The sequence below is a fragment of the Crocodylus porosus genome, unplaced genomic scaffold (genome assembly GCF_001723895.1).
Source record: "Crocodylus porosus isolate Cpor-Errol unplaced genomic scaffold, CroPor_comp1, whole genome shotgun sequence".
In the NCBI taxonomy this organism is placed as follows: domain Eukaryota; kingdom Metazoa; phylum Chordata; order Crocodylia; family Crocodylidae; genus Crocodylus; species Crocodylus porosus.
In genome coordinates, this window is record NW_017728947.1 from 75,494,059 (window position 1) to 75,510,130 (window position 16,072).

At 45.9% G+C, this 16,072-nt stretch overlaps 1 protein-coding gene across 1 annotated transcript in view; it reads left to right on the plus strand.

The window, feature by feature from the left end:
• FCF1 (FCF1 rRNA-processing protein) overlaps positions 1-10,274 on the plus strand; it is a 15,051-nt gene extending 4,777 nt beyond the window's left edge. The window contains exons 6-8 of the mRNA XM_019551779.1: positions 7,557-7,644; positions 8,717-8,811; positions 10,039-10,274. Coding sequence (XP_019407324.1) covers positions 7,557-7,644; positions 8,717-8,811; positions 10,039-10,087 — 232 coding nt within the window. The 3' untranslated portion in view covers positions 10,088-10,274. The remainder of the gene's footprint in view (positions 1-7,556; positions 7,645-8,716; positions 8,812-10,038) is intronic.
• The last annotated feature ends 5,798 nt before the right edge of the window (positions 10,275-16,072 follow it).

Below are 16,072 nucleotides of genomic sequence, written 5' to 3' on the forward strand. Positions count from 1 at the left end.
CTGACTTCCTGCCCTTTGGGCAGGGGGCTGGACTCGATGATCTCCCGAGGTCCCTTCCAGCCCTAATGTCTATGAAAATCTATGAAAAAGAAACAAAACTTGTGACACTTGCTGGCAGCAGCAGCCTCCTCTCATCCCACGTAGAGATCTGGGGGATGCACCCCTGGGAGGGCTGCGGGGCTGTAGACAACTCCTGGGGGTGCAGGTCCTTGGATCTGCACACCGGATGACAGGAGGCTACCACTGCCACCTGGAACTGAAGCTGGGCTCAGCCTGCAGCCAGCACCAGGGAAGATTGCTGCTGCTGGCCTCAGGCAGCAGTGGCAGCCTCCTGTTATCCAGTGCACAGATCGGTACAGCTCTGCAGCCCTCCCAGGGGTGCGGGGCCCCTGGATCTGCACGCTGGATAACAGGAGGCTGCCTCTGCCGCCTGGGACTGGTGCTGAAGCCAAGTAAGCCCAGCTTTGAAAGTCAAAACATTCTGAGTGCCCTTGTTTCGTTTTGAAGCTGTTTTGAAGCCTTTTATTTCATTTCGATTTTGCTGTTTTGAGCTCGAAACGCATCAAAACACTTCGTAACGAAACACCCGGAAAAATTTTGCACAGTCGTACTAGTTAGGTCTGTATAAGGACTGTCCAACTGGTACCCCCTGAGGAGATATCGTGTGGCTTGCGGGCTCTTGCCTAGCTGCCGCTTGCTCTTGCAGCAGCAGTAGCCATAGTCTCCAGGCTCCCCCTCCCTCCTTCAGGTTCTGATTCCTATCCCTGCTCCTGGGAGTGGGGTAGCACAGCAGGAGGGGGTCAAGTGCCCATTCTGTCCATGAGTAGGAGAAGGAGCCAGGCTGTCCATGCTGCAGGTGGATTGCTTGTATAATATGCACAGTTGGGGGTGCTATGTGTGTTTTGTGTATCAGTGGGGCTGGAGCTGGGCTTCCTCCATAGGAAGTGCAGGGTGGGGTAGGATGCTGGGCTGCATGTGTGGGGGAGCGGGGAGTAGACTGAAGGGGATGGATCTGTGGCCCACATTTCATGAAAGTTGAACAGCCTTGTCTGTGCTATGGGGGCTGCTGCTGCCTTAGCTGTCATGGTAGCATTTAAGCAACTGGGTCCCCTGATGTGGATGCGTATCTTCTGATAAAAGGAGTTTTCCTGCTTCCAAATGCTACACAAGGCATCAGATGGTAGAAACTCTGCTGGGAGACCTGCTGCCACTCCAGGGGTTTTGTTGACAGAGCTCCATTGGCCAGGTGTGATCTTTCCACCTCCATAGCTGATGTAGCTTTGCCAATGAGTGTAGTAATACAGGCCTAGTCTCTGTTCTTCAGTCCTTTTCCTCTTTGTTTAGCTACTCCACACACCTCACTGACTTGTTTAAACAGTGTTAAAGATAAAACACTACAGTACACAAAGGCATCCATTCACTATGCATTTTAACTATGCATTGGGGAAATAGAAGATTCTTGTCCCCAGAGCAGGTTAGATTTTCCTGGGGTGGAATGCTTTGTCAGAGCTTGTCTTCTGAACCTGTCAGTTTCTGCACAATTTAAGTAAACTTTTATTTAATTAAAAAAAAAAAAAATCATGATGCAGATCCAAGCCGAAACTCACTAGCATCATAGCAAGAATTAGTTTGGAAGAACACATCGTGAGAGAGATTCACAAAGGCTAGGGACACGAATTATACACAAACCGGTATAAGCAATCAGAAACGGGTTCAGATTTGTAACACAACAGAAGTTCAGTGGACATAAACTACTTTCAAAATGACTGTGTGCATAAACTGCTTTTAAAAGTTAGAATGTACCAGCTGTAAGTTTTTGAGTTTATCTTAAACTGAAACTAGTTTAAGAGAAAGCAGGATGGATATAGTATCAGATTTAACTGATTTAGGGTAAATCAGTTTATTGAACCTCTGTCCCAGATCCCCTCCAGATTGAAATTAACTCAGAGTTGCCCAGCATCCCAGGATGCTTTGCACCTCTCCCACAAACCACCCCCTCTTTGCAGGGTGGGCAGGCTAGCCCAAGATGCTCTGCTCCAGCCCAGCAAGGGGGCATGCTCTAGCGCAGTGGTCACCAGCCAGTTGGTTGTGATAGACTAATCGACTGTGGAGCCACTTTTGGTCAATCCATGTGCCCTCCCCTTCCCCACCCATCAGGTCAGTCTGTTGGGAAGAGAAGGGGCAGGGGCAGGGGCCGGGGCCAGATCAGGGCCTCCATGGTGAAGGACAGATGGAGTGCAGCACAGCCGAGAGCAGGGGAAGGTGAGTGGGACCCCAGTCCGGTCAGGTGCTGGGAGGATTGGAGACCAGGGGGCTTGTCTGGGGACAGGGAGGGGTCCCACTGCTGGGTGTACCCTGGGGGAGACCCTGGGAGCACATGCCCCTCATCTCTGTGCAGGGTGGTGGCAGCTGCCGCTGCCCACTGTGCCTCGAGCTCCACTGCAGCTGGAGTGTCACCATGTGTGTTCCATGCTGGGCTGAGCTGTACCCCCTGCCTGCCTGGTGGCAGGATGCATATGGCATAGGGCCCCAGTTTGACCAGATCTAGAACTATCAGCTCGTCCAGGGGTGCATGGGGAGGTCTCCCACTGCTGGGTGCACCCTTGTGGGGGCCACAGGGGCCCATGTTCTACCCCACCTGTGCTCAGGGTGCAAAGGGCAGCCCGCAGCAACACCCACCTCCGTCCTGTGCAGAGATGGCGGGGCACAGGCTCCCAGGGCCTCCACCAGGGTGCGCCTAGCAGCAGGAGTCCCCCATGTACCCCTGGCCAAGCAGATAGTCCCAGACCCAGCTGGGCCAGGGCCTGATGTTACATGTGTCCCGCCGCCAGGTGGGTGCTGCTCAACTCAGCCATGGGACTCAAGTGGGGTCAGACCCCAGCCCTGCCAGGTCTCAAAAGAGCTGCTTGTTCAAAGGACATGGGAGTGGGGGTTCTCCACCGCTGGGCACACCCCAGTGGAGGCTCCAGGGGCAGAGGTGGCTGCTGCTGTGGGCTGCTTTTTGTGTGTTGAGCACGGGTGGGGGGAGCACGGGCCCCCAGGGCAACTGCCAGGGTGTGTCCAGCGGTGGGAGCACCCCCAGTGCACCTCTGGATGAGCGGATAGTCCCAGTCCATTTCATCCCAAAAAAGGAGCCTTTCCCGATGCCATTTATCTCACCGCTTGACAGGCAGGGGATGAGGCTCAGCCCATCGGTGGGATGCACATGGCATCAGGCCGCTTCCAGGCCAGCTGCAGCAGGGCTTAAGGTGCAGTGACAGCTGCCTCCACCCCATGCACATATGGGGCTGGCATAGTATGTATGATAGTGGGTAGCTTATGAAATGAATACAGTAACAACAAAGCACTTAGATTTATAGATTGTAAGGCCAGAAGATTATTGGGTCCAGCCCCCTGCACCAAGTAGGAAAGATAATCAGGGGTCAGGTGACCGTCTAGTCTCCTCTTGAAGATTTCCAGGGTAGTCTGGAGGGAGCTTATTCCAGTCTGGACACCCTGACTTATGAAAGTTTTTCCTAATATTGAACCTGAATCGATCTTCCAAGACCTTGTGGCTATTACTCATGGTTTTCCCCTTGAGTGCCCTGGTGAACGGTCGCTCACCGAGCCCTTGATGTACTCCCTTAGTATAGCGGTAAGCTGCTACCAGGTCCGCCCTCAGCCTTCTTTTTGAGCTGAAGAGTCTAAGATCCCTCAGCTTTTCCTTGTATAGCTTGCCATGTAAGACTTTGATCCATACAGGTGGCTCTTCTTTGGCCTCTCTCAAGCTTGTCCACGTCCTCATTGAAGTGTGGTGTCCAGAACTGTACGCAGTACTCCAGCTGCAGTCTCACCAGTGCTGAGTAGAGCAGAAGAATTGCTTCCTTGGTGTTGCTGGAGGTGAATCGATGCATGCCAGAGTGTTGTTTGCCGTACTGGCTACAACATTGCACTGCTGGCTTATATTCATACTGTGGTCTATTATTACCCCCCAGGTTCCTTTCATTTGTGGTGCTAGTCAGTTTGGTGCCACCAGGCCTCTAGGTGTATTGGGAGTTGCTTGTCCTGAGGTGGAGCACTTTACATTTCTCAATGTTGAATTTAATCGGATTCCAATCTGCCCAACTTGCTAGCCTGTCTAGGTCTGCCTGTATTTGTAGCCTATCTTCAAGCGTGACCATGCTTCCCCATAACTTGGTGTTGTCTGTGAACTTGGCCAGTGAGCTCTTCACCGCCCCATCCAAATCATTAATAAAGATGTTGAAAAGTACTGGACCAAGGACTGACCCCTGTGGGACATCATTGTCCACTTCTTATCAGGATGACACAGATCCATTCGCTATGACTCTCTGGGTTCTAGCCTGCAGCCAGTTTCTTACCCACCTGATTGTCTCAGAGTTAAGCCCACAATCCTCTGATTTTCTCACAAGGACATTGTGGGATGCTAGATCAAAAGCCTTTTGGAAGTCAAGGTATACAGTGTCAGCCTGCTCTCTCGTGTCCAGGTGGCGAGTTACCTGGTCACAGAAGCAGATGGGGTTGGTAAGGCAAGACCTGCCTGCGACAAAGTAATGGTGGCTGCCATTCAGAACCTTACCTTCTGCAAGCTTATCACAGATAAACTGATGAACTTTTCTAGGATTTTCCCTAGGATGGTAGGTAGGCTGATTGGCCTATAGTTACCCAGGTCCTCCCTCCTGCCCTTCTTGTGGATGGGCACAACATTGGCCCTCTTCCTGTCCTCAGGGACTTCTCCAGAGCGCCATGAGTTGTGGAAGAGTTTTGCCAGGGGTTCCACAGTGACTTCGGCCAGTTCCTTTAGCACTCTCAGATGAAGATCATCCAGTCCTGCTGATTTGTATATGTCTAATTTTATTAATTGGTCATACACCAATTCTATGGCAATAGTAGGAAGATGATTATTCCTACCATGCTTATCCTTTGCTCTACCTGGTGTTGTTTTCCCCTTGGTCTGGTGAAGGACTGAGGTGAAGTAGTCATTCAGGAGTTCAGCTTGATTATGCATATCCAAAATAATATCACTCTCTTCTGGTACTACTCTCCTCTAGCCATGATTCTCAGTCAGGGTGCTGTAGAATCCTGGGGTACCTGGAGATCTTTTTAAGAGTGTCACAGGGTACCACACACAATGTTAGCACAGTTAGGTATACAAACATGATTCACAAGATAAACCCAGAGATTTCAAATAGGGATCCATTGTGTTAAAAATATTCTGACCTGCTTTGGGCTTTCTGAGCTCTTTGCAAAAGAAAAATAGTTAAAAAAAAAAAAAAAAAAAGAAAAGAAAAAGCCCGTGAAAATCAAGAATTGGCTATTTTCAAGGGGTGCTTTGAGTCTAATGAGGGATGCCTTGCTGCTGCACATTGCCCTTTGCACCCTAAGCACAGGTTGGGGGGCATGGGTTCCTGGGGGTCTGTCGTCCCCTGCCCCCACACACACCTGGGTGAGCCGCCTGGCCTCCAATCCTCCCTCTCACCCTTGCCCCTGCCTCTGCCCCATTTCCTCCCTCACCACAGGGGCCGGACCTGCTGGGCAGGGGCAGGGGTGCTGGCATCCAGTACATCTGGGTTGGACTTGAATTAAAAAATGATCTGGTACTTAAAAAGGTTGAAGACCCTGCTTTAATGCCTCCCAGCTTCTGGCCTGGGCCATTGAAGACATGTGGCTGCATTTCCAGAATCCAAAGTGAATGTCTGTGTACTTGCTAAGAGTCAGCAGTCTGGATATGGCAAGTTGTCTATTGTACTGGAGAATTCTACTGGTCGACCATACAGGAGTTGGAGGCAATGATAAAACCTTTAACAATGTGGTGAACCATACTTTAAGATTTTTTAAATTCTTTGATCCAGTTGGTGATGTTTGTAGCAAGACTTCTGCGTCTGGCACTTAGATCAAGCCAAAGGAAAATAGGACAGAAGCAGGTAGGCTACTGGACGGAAGGGGAGTGGGTATTAAGGAATCTCACACAAAAGAAAACTTGTTTTGTAAAGTCCTGCAAGGGCCTCAGTAGCAGTTCCATAGATTGCATTGTGTTCTCCCACTATGAGCTCTGAAAACTTTGTGGGTCCTTTTAATATTGGGGTCCTCACAGACTCAAGCAAAGTCTATCTGGCCCTGAGCTTGCACCAGTTAAAACATTCCAACTGTAACTTTCTGTGTTTCATCATTATTACAATAAATACTTTTATGTATATGTTTTTTTCTTGCGTATTGTAGTCTATTTGCTTAAAATTTATCTTCAGCCTTTTGAACATTCATTGCATTTGCTTGCAGGATCACTGAAAAATTTCTCCAAGTGGCATGTTCCTGGAGCGTTCTGCCTTAGCACAGCTAGGGTAAAAAAAGGAGCATCTCCATGCCCATAGAGAGCACAGGATTTTCATATTGTTCCAGGTCTTGTAACTACCTTGTGTTCTTCTTGCCATATGAAAGGCACCTGCCAGCACAAAGGTTTGGTTTTAGGGCATGTTTTGGAAAAAAAGAAATGGCATAAGTGAACCCCATTAAAAGTAATCTCCTGATCTTATTACATGTCAAATATTTGCTTTCCTGCTTTCAGTTCTAACAAACTTTCCAAGATCAAAAGTCCCTCCAGGATGAGACTAAGCAGAGGAAACGCTTCTGTACAAAGAGGGGGGTTTTGTCTCTCTCCAAAAAGATTGGCCCAGGATTTCAGGAGCTTCTCACATAAGTTTCATCTCAGTCCCATCAGTCTCTTAAAAATGTGAAACTATTCTAGAGCCAGGGTAGTGGCCTGCAACACCATGATCTGTAGGGCATCATTCCAGATTAGGGAACTAGTTCATCTCTGCAACATTAATCACAAGTATTGTTTTTCACTTTCTATATTGACCCGTTGTATGGTATTGCGATACAGGTACTAGAGAACTCTAAGTACTTTATCTCAAAGTGCTGGAGGAGGATATGGATTTTACACCAAAGCACATGTTTCTTATGTTCTTTTCTGTTTGACTGAAGCCTGGCACTGTGGGGCCCTGATCCTCACTGAAACTCCTGTGTTTCACAGGAGCATTTGGCAACCATTTTAGGGTGGGAGTTGGAGTGATCCAGTTCAGGTCAGAGGTCTGCAGGTGCTAGGACTCAACTGCTGTTGCTACTGGCAGCAGCAGCTTGTCCCCCAGCAACAAAGCAAGAGGGTTGGCAGCTTCTGATTGTCCCCAAAGTGGCAAGGGGAGAGTGCCTACAGCTGCTGCTTGTTCCCTCCACCAAATGCTGTCAAAGCCCTATGTCCACAGGCCTGATGAAATGGCTCCATGGGCCAGATCCAGCCTGTAAGCCACAGGTTGCCAACCCCTGTAATAAAACTTAACAAGCAGGTGAAATATGTTAGCTGAGTCTGTTCCCTGATTCATCCTGTTCATTTCAGATGGGCTGGAGTGGTGGGTTCACCTGCTGTTCTGGGTCATGGTCTTCAGGTGTGGCCACTGCCCAGAAAGAGAGGTGGATTCTCTATCCTTGCTTTGTTGTCTGAGAATATTGCTCTGATCAGGCTGCCTGGATGCTCTCCCTAATCCTGCCTTTTTTTTATTCCCCAGGATAGCCAAGGACCCACGATTTGAGCGCCTGCCTTGCATGCACAAAGGAACCTATGCAGATGACTGCTTGGTGCAGAGGGTCACTCAGGTACCCCCCATTCCTAGGGGTCATTTTTTGCTTTCCTGGCATGAAAGCTTACTGAGAGTTGCTGAAATCCTGTGGGCACGAATGAGCTATAAAATCAAATGCAAAGAAATGGCACTATCTTGTCAGGGTCACTGTAGTTGTAATACTAATGTTAATTTATTTGGAGGAAGCTATAACATCCCCACAATGCACCTTGTTGTGCAGTACTATTCCAAGAAATAGGTAAAGTAGATAGTTGCTTCCTGAGTCCTGCAATCATTGATAAGGCTGGGTAATCTTTGTAAGTCACCTAGATGAGACAACGAGCAGACAACTGCAGTTAATGTAGTGATACTTTGATTAAAAACCACTTCACCCCTGCTGCTTGATAGGGCATATCAGCTGTTAGATTGTAACTGTTTTATCTGCATGACCCTATAGTAGGTTTGGCAGGATTTGATTTTTATTGATAAATTTTGAAAAACATCAATTTTACCTCACACTTACTGACCAGAAAAATATTTCCATAGTGAATAATCAGAATTTATAGAAAGGGGACTTAAAAATGATGGCAGGTGGAGTGTGAGACAACAGGGGGAGCAGTCCTATAGAAATATGCTGACTAGTTTGGACTGTAACTCTTAGAAACCCCAGCAAACTGGGAACAAAGGAAGAGAGAGTAGCAAAGCAGATGAGGGAGCTACCAGTGAGCAGAGCCAGGACCGCTGGCAGCAGTCCTACAGTAGTTACGTTTGTCACAGCAGGTGGTTAAACTGAACAGTCCTGAAAATTTAAATCCATAAAAATCTAAATAAGTGTTTTAAAATAAACGTTAATATTATCCCTCAAAATTATTTAAAAAAATGAATTCTGCCAAGCCTACCCTTTAGCAAACAAATTAGTTAAACTGCTCTAACTTTAATGCTGATGAAACAGGGTTTGCTATGTTTGTATTGCTGCAGAATCACCAATTTGAAGTTATAGCTGTTTCTACCTGGTCTCTCGTGTTATAAGTGAATAAAGGCATTTGCTTAGCCTTTTCCTTGTTGGACAAATAACTGGTGGCTACTCTGATTTACTTTTTTATTTGCAGCACAAGTGTTACATTGTGGCCACTGTAGACCGAGACCTCAAGCGAAGAATCCGAAAGATCCCAGGAGTCCCTATTATGTACATTTCCAATCATAGGTGAGAGACCTTTTTAACAGGCAACCACGCTAACTGACAAAGTTGCTCTGTTATCAGTTTGCTTCCATGAACATTTGGTCTATCTTATGTTGTTTTTTCTAGTGTGTGTTATTGTATAGTCCTTAATAGCAGGTGTGATTGCAAAAGGGCATATCTGCCTTTGTGAAGAAAAGGCTGTTGGCTATAATAACAGCAGCACCAAGAAGAATAAGTTTGTAAAGCCATTTCTATTACAAACCACTTGGTTGTGAATTTTTCCAAATCTGTGTGGTACCATTTGAGTCTACTTGTTCAATTTGAAATGGCTTTAAATATTATGGGAGCTGTAACCTGATGTAACATAACGTGAAATTGGAAAAACTCAGCAGTTGAAGCCTTTCTAACTTGTTATGATGGCCTTTTAATCTAGGTTCTTAAATGGCCTTTGCAAACCACCTTCAATATATCAGTGCTATCTTCAGCATGAAATACAACTTTCAGGGTTGTATCTTTCATTACAACTATGTAAAACTTTTTATAGGTAAATAAAATGGGGAGAAAACAAGGCATAGGCAGAGAAGGAAAGCTATTATAGGTGTGATGAGAGAGAATATAGGAGCAGTAGAGGAGAGAAGGTGTTTGTGCTGACCATAGTTGAGGGTGAGGTTCAAGAGATGGGGAATCTGGTTAAGATGAGGGAGGAGAGTAGTGTATCTGCATCCATGAGTCTGGCTGAGGTAAATCAATGGAGCCCCAACTGCCCACTAATTGATATGTAGCTTCTTGATATTACTTCTTATACTAAATATTCCTCATCCTCATCCTTTAGCGCCTTTGAATCCAAATTGAGCAACTAATAAAACAGTTTTCTGAAGTTCTCTGCTTGCCATATGTTCTGTCTCTGAGCTGAAAGCTTTAATGTTATTTCTTTAGTAAACGCTTGATAGAAAAAATATTTCCTTGTGTGGGGATGACTAATGCTTTGAGGTGTCCATATCCAGTAAACGGTAATACTGGATCACTGGTGGTGATCTCCCCATATCTCCTTGCTGGTATCAGGTTTCAAGCTCAAATCCCAAATGATGGTAAAGTCAGAATGCCACCTGGTGGCTTGCTGCCAGGTACATCTATTTTGGCTGCTTACTGCCATCATTACTTACAAAGAAGAATGTGACAGGGCAGTTACCTGGGAGGCTGGTTTCCGTGCAAGCCATTCCACACTCACAAGTTCTCTTTTGTCACTTCCAGGTATAATATTGAAAGGATGCCAGATGATTATGGAGCCCCTCGACTCTAATTCTTGCAGCGGAAGTTCCCAAAACTTCCTGCTGCCAAGACTCTGAATAAACCAGAGGGTCCCTTTATTTCTACCCCACTTTCTCCTCAATGCTGGGAGCACTGCAAGGATTGAAGATGACAACGGACTGCTTCTTAGGTTTTGTCTTCAGAACTTTGTTTTATAATAAAAAGCTGTTCTGGATCCATCTGCCTTGTATTCACTTTTGCTCAGACTGCTACTGGTAACTTACTGCAATAGGTCATGTGAGCATTAGGGAGAGGACCTGAGGACCATGAGTATGAGTGCCTCTACGGTCCTTCCATCTCCCTCTGCAGTAGAGGTGCTTAGAAAAATTTCTTTTAATGCCTTGCACAAAGGGTCAGGGGACACCCAGCGAGGAGCTAGATTGAGTCCATACAAGTTCTCAGAAACGAGTTTTGGATCAATCTGAATCAGTAATCTGCTGAGGGAGAAATATTCCTGTGACATTTCAAGCTCAGTTCTGCCCTGTGGTCAGAATTCTGTATCTTTATGCTGAAGAACAAGGGAAATACTAAGGCCTTGATAGCTGATATTTCCCACATGGGCACAGAGACTTTAATGAAATGTAGTACAAGAAAATGACAAAATTGTAGTTAAGCCTATCTTTAAAACCTTCCTATTTAACTAAGATCCTGATTAAATAGAAGTCTTACATGCTATATCTGAGGAAAGCTAGTAAAATTCCTCCCTTGCCCCATGCTCTACTTTTTGAGAATATAACCACATAGGTTATTGAGGACAAATCTGCCATCAAGTGTCAAATAAGCAAGCTGCTTTGTCTGAATGTGTCTCAGGCATGTACATATGATTCTAAATATGGATACTGCACCACAATGTTAGCACTGTTGTGTGTGCAAACACAATTCAGAAGATAAACCCAGAAATTTCAAATGGAATCCACAGTGATAAAAACATTCTGGCCTTTTGTGGTCTGAGTTATTTGAAATGGCAGAATTGCTCTATTGTTAGCCTGTACAGTAGTCAAAATTTGAATGAAAACTAAGAGCTGATGTTTTCTGAGAGGTGCCTTGAGTCTAAAAAGGTTGAGAGCCACTGGGATAAACCAACTTTTGCCTTTTACGGAGCTATCAACTTGGTATTCCTCTCCTAGTCTAACATCCACTTCCATGTGCTTCTGCATGCCTTGCAAAAAGCATGCAACATTCATAAGATAGCGCTACCTACAGCATTTTTGCAGTGGCCTTCCAGCCATTTTGCCCTACATGAAGAGAATGAGGACAGAACAGGTGCCAGGCTGAATGTGTGACATAAAGCCATGTATAGGCAGTCCTTGCGCTTACAGCAGGTTACGTTCCTGGAAAAGGCGCTGTAAGTCAAAACGATGCAAGTCGAATCTGTTTTTCCCATAGAAATAATGTTATAATAGGGGTGACATTCCTGACCAAGGGCCTGATGCCCAACTTTTTATAGAAATCGCCATAAACAGTGGAGCTGCTGGGGTGCAGGTAAGACATGCTGGCCCCAGGAGTGATTCCTATGGCTCATCCTGCACCACCTGGGGTCAGAGCCAGGAGCCCTGCGCCCCCAAGCAATGGTTCTAGCCCCATGAGCTTGTGCCGAGTGGCTGGGTACAGTGCCCATCACCATTGCTAGAGCACTGCCTTTTCCTTTTATCAGCCATTTTTAAGGACTGAATATATAAAAAAAAGTTTAACATGCACTAAGAATCCAAAGAATACAAGAAACTGACGCGCCAGAGCACATCAGGAATCCAACTGACGGGGTGACGTATGTACATTTGTGTGCTGCCCGAGTTGCCATCATGCTATAAGTGCGAGGATCCAGTGCTGTAAGTAATAACAGGTGTAAATGACGGAGCGCCGCAAGTGCAAATTGCCATAAATAAAAACATCAGAAGTCAAGGACTGCCTGTACGTGAACTTCAAAGCTAAGAAGAGCTCTCTGTTTGGGCTGACAGTGGGGTCCAATTATTCTCTGTTAAGTCACCATGTAGATAAGGAAAATTGCAGTACACTGCACTAGCAGCTGTAGCTGTTTCTGTTAGTTAGGAAATCTGTCCCAATATACCAACGTATCTTCACCAAAATGTTGCCACTAACATGTCTTCAAAACAGTTTTAAAAGCTGTGTCTGGTGCTTGATTGCAGCTGTTTTAATCCAAGTTTATCCCTGAAAATGGTGATGTAACGTAAGGACTTGGGAAGATACTAGAGTATACTTCCTACCCCAAGCAGGAAAGAATACCAATGTCTGGACCCAAGCCTTTCCTCTGTACAGGCTCACCTGAGGCTGGGGTCCTTACTAAGTAATTGTAAACCTAACTGATAATTAAATCTAGATTGTCTTTTTCACTCAAGTAAATTCAATCTCTGAAGTGCTAATTATGCAAAAATCAATTCTGAAACCCACACTACTTTTTTAGGTAAGTCTCAAGCAAGGGCTACAGGATTACAGGCATACCTTGTTTTATTGCACTTTGCTTTATTGCGCTTCGCAGATATTGCGCTTTTACAAATTGAAGGTTTGTGGCAACCCTGCGTCGAGCAAGTCTATCGGCGCCATTTTTCCATTGGCGCCATTTGGCTCAGATGATGGTTAGCATTTTTTAGCAATAAAGTATTTTTTAATTAAGGTATGTACATTGTTTTTTAGACATAATGCTATTGCACACTTAATAGACTACAGTATAGTGTAAACATACCTGTTATATGCACTGGGAAGCCAAAAAATGCATGTGACTCACTTTATTGCGATATTCGCTTTATTGCGGTGGTCTGGAACCAAACCCGCAGTATCTCCAAGGTATGCCTGTATACCTGTGTAACCCAATTTTCAGAGCAGCTCTTATTTAAGGAAGTGTCCCCACTGCACATTTAACTAGAGTTATCTACCCCAAAGTTATTTCTGTCAAGTTAGTTTAGCTCTAGCGAAAGCAGCCAAACTACAAAATAATCCTCAAGCTACTGGGCCCACACTGGAATTCATTGTTGGTGCTAAGATTTTTGGGAGCTTATCCTGTGGTTCTTATCACTTCAGTGAGTTTTTCTATGAATTCTTTCCCAGTGAATTGTGAAAGAATTTGTCTGTTCTATATGGCAGACAAGGTTCTTTGGGTGAATCTGATCTTTATGGGCACATGGAGGAATTCTGGCAAGGCACTACAAGACAGCACTAGTCAATTGATGCCAGCTTGCATTCACACTACAGCAAGGGAATGTTACCAGTTAATAAGTTGTATTCACCTACATTTTAGCCCATCTGCCCTCTCAGGACAATCAGTATGTGTTAAAAGGACCCCTCTCCGTGGACTGCCATCTTGATGGGGTGGAGAGGCTTGTGTGTACCAATGACCCTAAGAGCAACACAGTCTGGAACGGGGTAGGCAACCCCTGGCATGAGCGGCAGAGTGTGGCAAGCTAAAGCATTTTGCTCAGCACATATGCCTCAGGGCAGGTGGCAGGGAAAGGGTCAAGACTGCTGCCATAAATAGGATTTAATTCACTTATTGGCACTGTCTGCCCCTGGCACACCAACATCTTACAAGTCAAGGTTGCAGGTGTTTTTGGCACTCTGCCCAAAAATGCCCATGGTCTGGAGATTTGTACTCCTGGTAAGGTAACCTGTGCAATAAGGTCAAAGGTGAGGTATCAGACAAAAAGCAGTGTAACACAACCAACCATAGCATAAAGACCTGGAATGGAGGATGCCGGATAACAAAATATGCTGGTTAATTGAGTGTCACTGCTCCTCTTGCAGCATCGCCAACCCTCCTGCAAGCCCTGTGCAACCTGTTATGCCCTGGACCCTGGGGGCTCGGCAGTGCAGGCTGCGTTGCCCCAGGCCATGGGGGCTCAGAGAAACTGGAAGTGCCATGGTGGGCATTTCTGGTTTCACTTTACCTTACAAGCCAGCATACCGGTTAACAGAGCATGCCGATTAACAGAGCATGCTGACTCGTTAGGTGCCAGTTACCGGACCTTTTACTGTATCAGCAAGAAACTCACCAATTTTAGGATTTAAAATGATGTTACTTGTTTTGAAGAAGTTTGGCAAACTCTAAAGGAGACCCTCCATGAGGCTTCCATGGAAGCAACTGGCTTTATCATCCAATACCATCAGGACTGGTATGACAGAAACAATACTGATATCAAAGTCTTTCTCAATTAAAAGAGAAAAGTTTTCTGTAACTGGTAAAACCACCTTATGCCCAGTCAGAAGCAGGGAACTTTTCAATGGCTTAAAGCTGAAGCCCAGAGGAGGACTTGAGAATCAAAAACAAATGGTGGGAAGAGAAGGCGAAAGAAATCCAACAATTTGTTGACAGTCATGACGTGGAACTTCTTCAGTGCAATCAAGGCAATGTATGGACCAAGCTCTTGTGGACTTACCCCATTTAGATCTGAAGATGGCAGTACACTCCTCAGACAAGTCCATCAAAAATCCCTGGAAGAAGGACTACCAAAAGCTCCTGAACTGAGAATTTATGGTGACTGGTGAAACCATCAAATCCATCCCTCAGCATCCAGTAAGGGGAGCACTTGCTAGTCCATCTATTTCTGAGCAAGTCCACCAGGCATAAATCAGATGAAGAACAACAAAGCATCTGGCCCTGATGGCATACCAGTTGAGGTCTTCAGAGTTGATGGGGAAACTATGACCAACAAGTTCCACACATTTTCTCAAAATCTGAGGAAATTCCCACTGACCTAAGGGATGACAATATTGTCATTATTTCTAAAACAGAGATAAATCTGACTGTAAAAAGTACTAAGATGTATTGCCTTCCTCTTTGTTTCTGGGAAAATCATTGCTCAAATTTTGCTGAACCTGCTGTTCCCTTTTGCCAAGAAAATCCTTCCTGAGCCTCAATGTGGCTTTAGATCATCAAGAGGCAGCATAGACAGGATTTTTGCAACCTGGCAGATCCAGGAAAAATGCAGAGAACAACACCAGGAACTGTATATAACCTTTATTGATTTGACCAAAGCCTTCAACTCTGTGAACCATGATGCTTTATGGAACATTTTATTAAAGTTTGGCTGCCCAGGGAAATTTATCACCATCCTAAGACTCCTTCATGACCAGATGACTGTGTCTGTCCTATGCAGTGACTCTGCTACAGAGCTCCTTGCCATTCGAACTGGTGTCAGGCAGGGCAGCGTGATCCCAACAATTTTGTTTTCCATCTTTCCATCAGTCATCAAGATGCTTATCCATGATCATCTGCCACGTAGCATCAGTACTGAGTACACGATGGACTAGAACCTTTTCAATCTCTCTCACTTCTGAGCCAAATTACTTTGGCCTCAATTGTGGAACTTCAGTAGGCCCACTGTGGTGTCTTTGCAGATATGGAGGAGGCAAACAGCCCCTAACTGCTTCTCAAGCACACCAGGGCCTGGGACTGACCCTTAACATTAAAAAAGCAAAAGTGTTTCACCAGCCTGCTCTGAGCCAGTCAACTCCCCAGCAAAGGAAGGCATTTGACATTGTCTCTCACCCTGTTCTCATTAAGAAACTGGCGGACTGTGGTGCTGACACTCACACAGTCAAATGTGTTGCCAACTGGCTGGAGGGCCACACCCAGAGAGTGGTGGTGGATGGGGCATTTTTGACCTGGAGGGAGGTGGGCAGTGGGGTGCCCCAGGGCTCAGTCCTCAGGCCCGCACTGTTCAACATCTTCATCAGCGACTTGGATGAGGGGGTAAATAGCACCCTGTTCAAATTTGCTGATAACACTAAGATGTGGGGGATGTGGGTACGCTAGAGGGGAGGAATGGGCTACAATCAGACCTAGACAGGTTACAGGGGTGGGCAGATGAGAATAGGATGGGACTCAACACTGACAAGTACAAAATGATGCACCTGGGGAGGAACAACCGGCACCATACCTACAGGCTGGGGAACTCCCTTCTCGTCAGTACAGAGGCAGAAAAGGATCTTGGAGTCATCATTGATGCCAAGATGAACATGGGCCGGC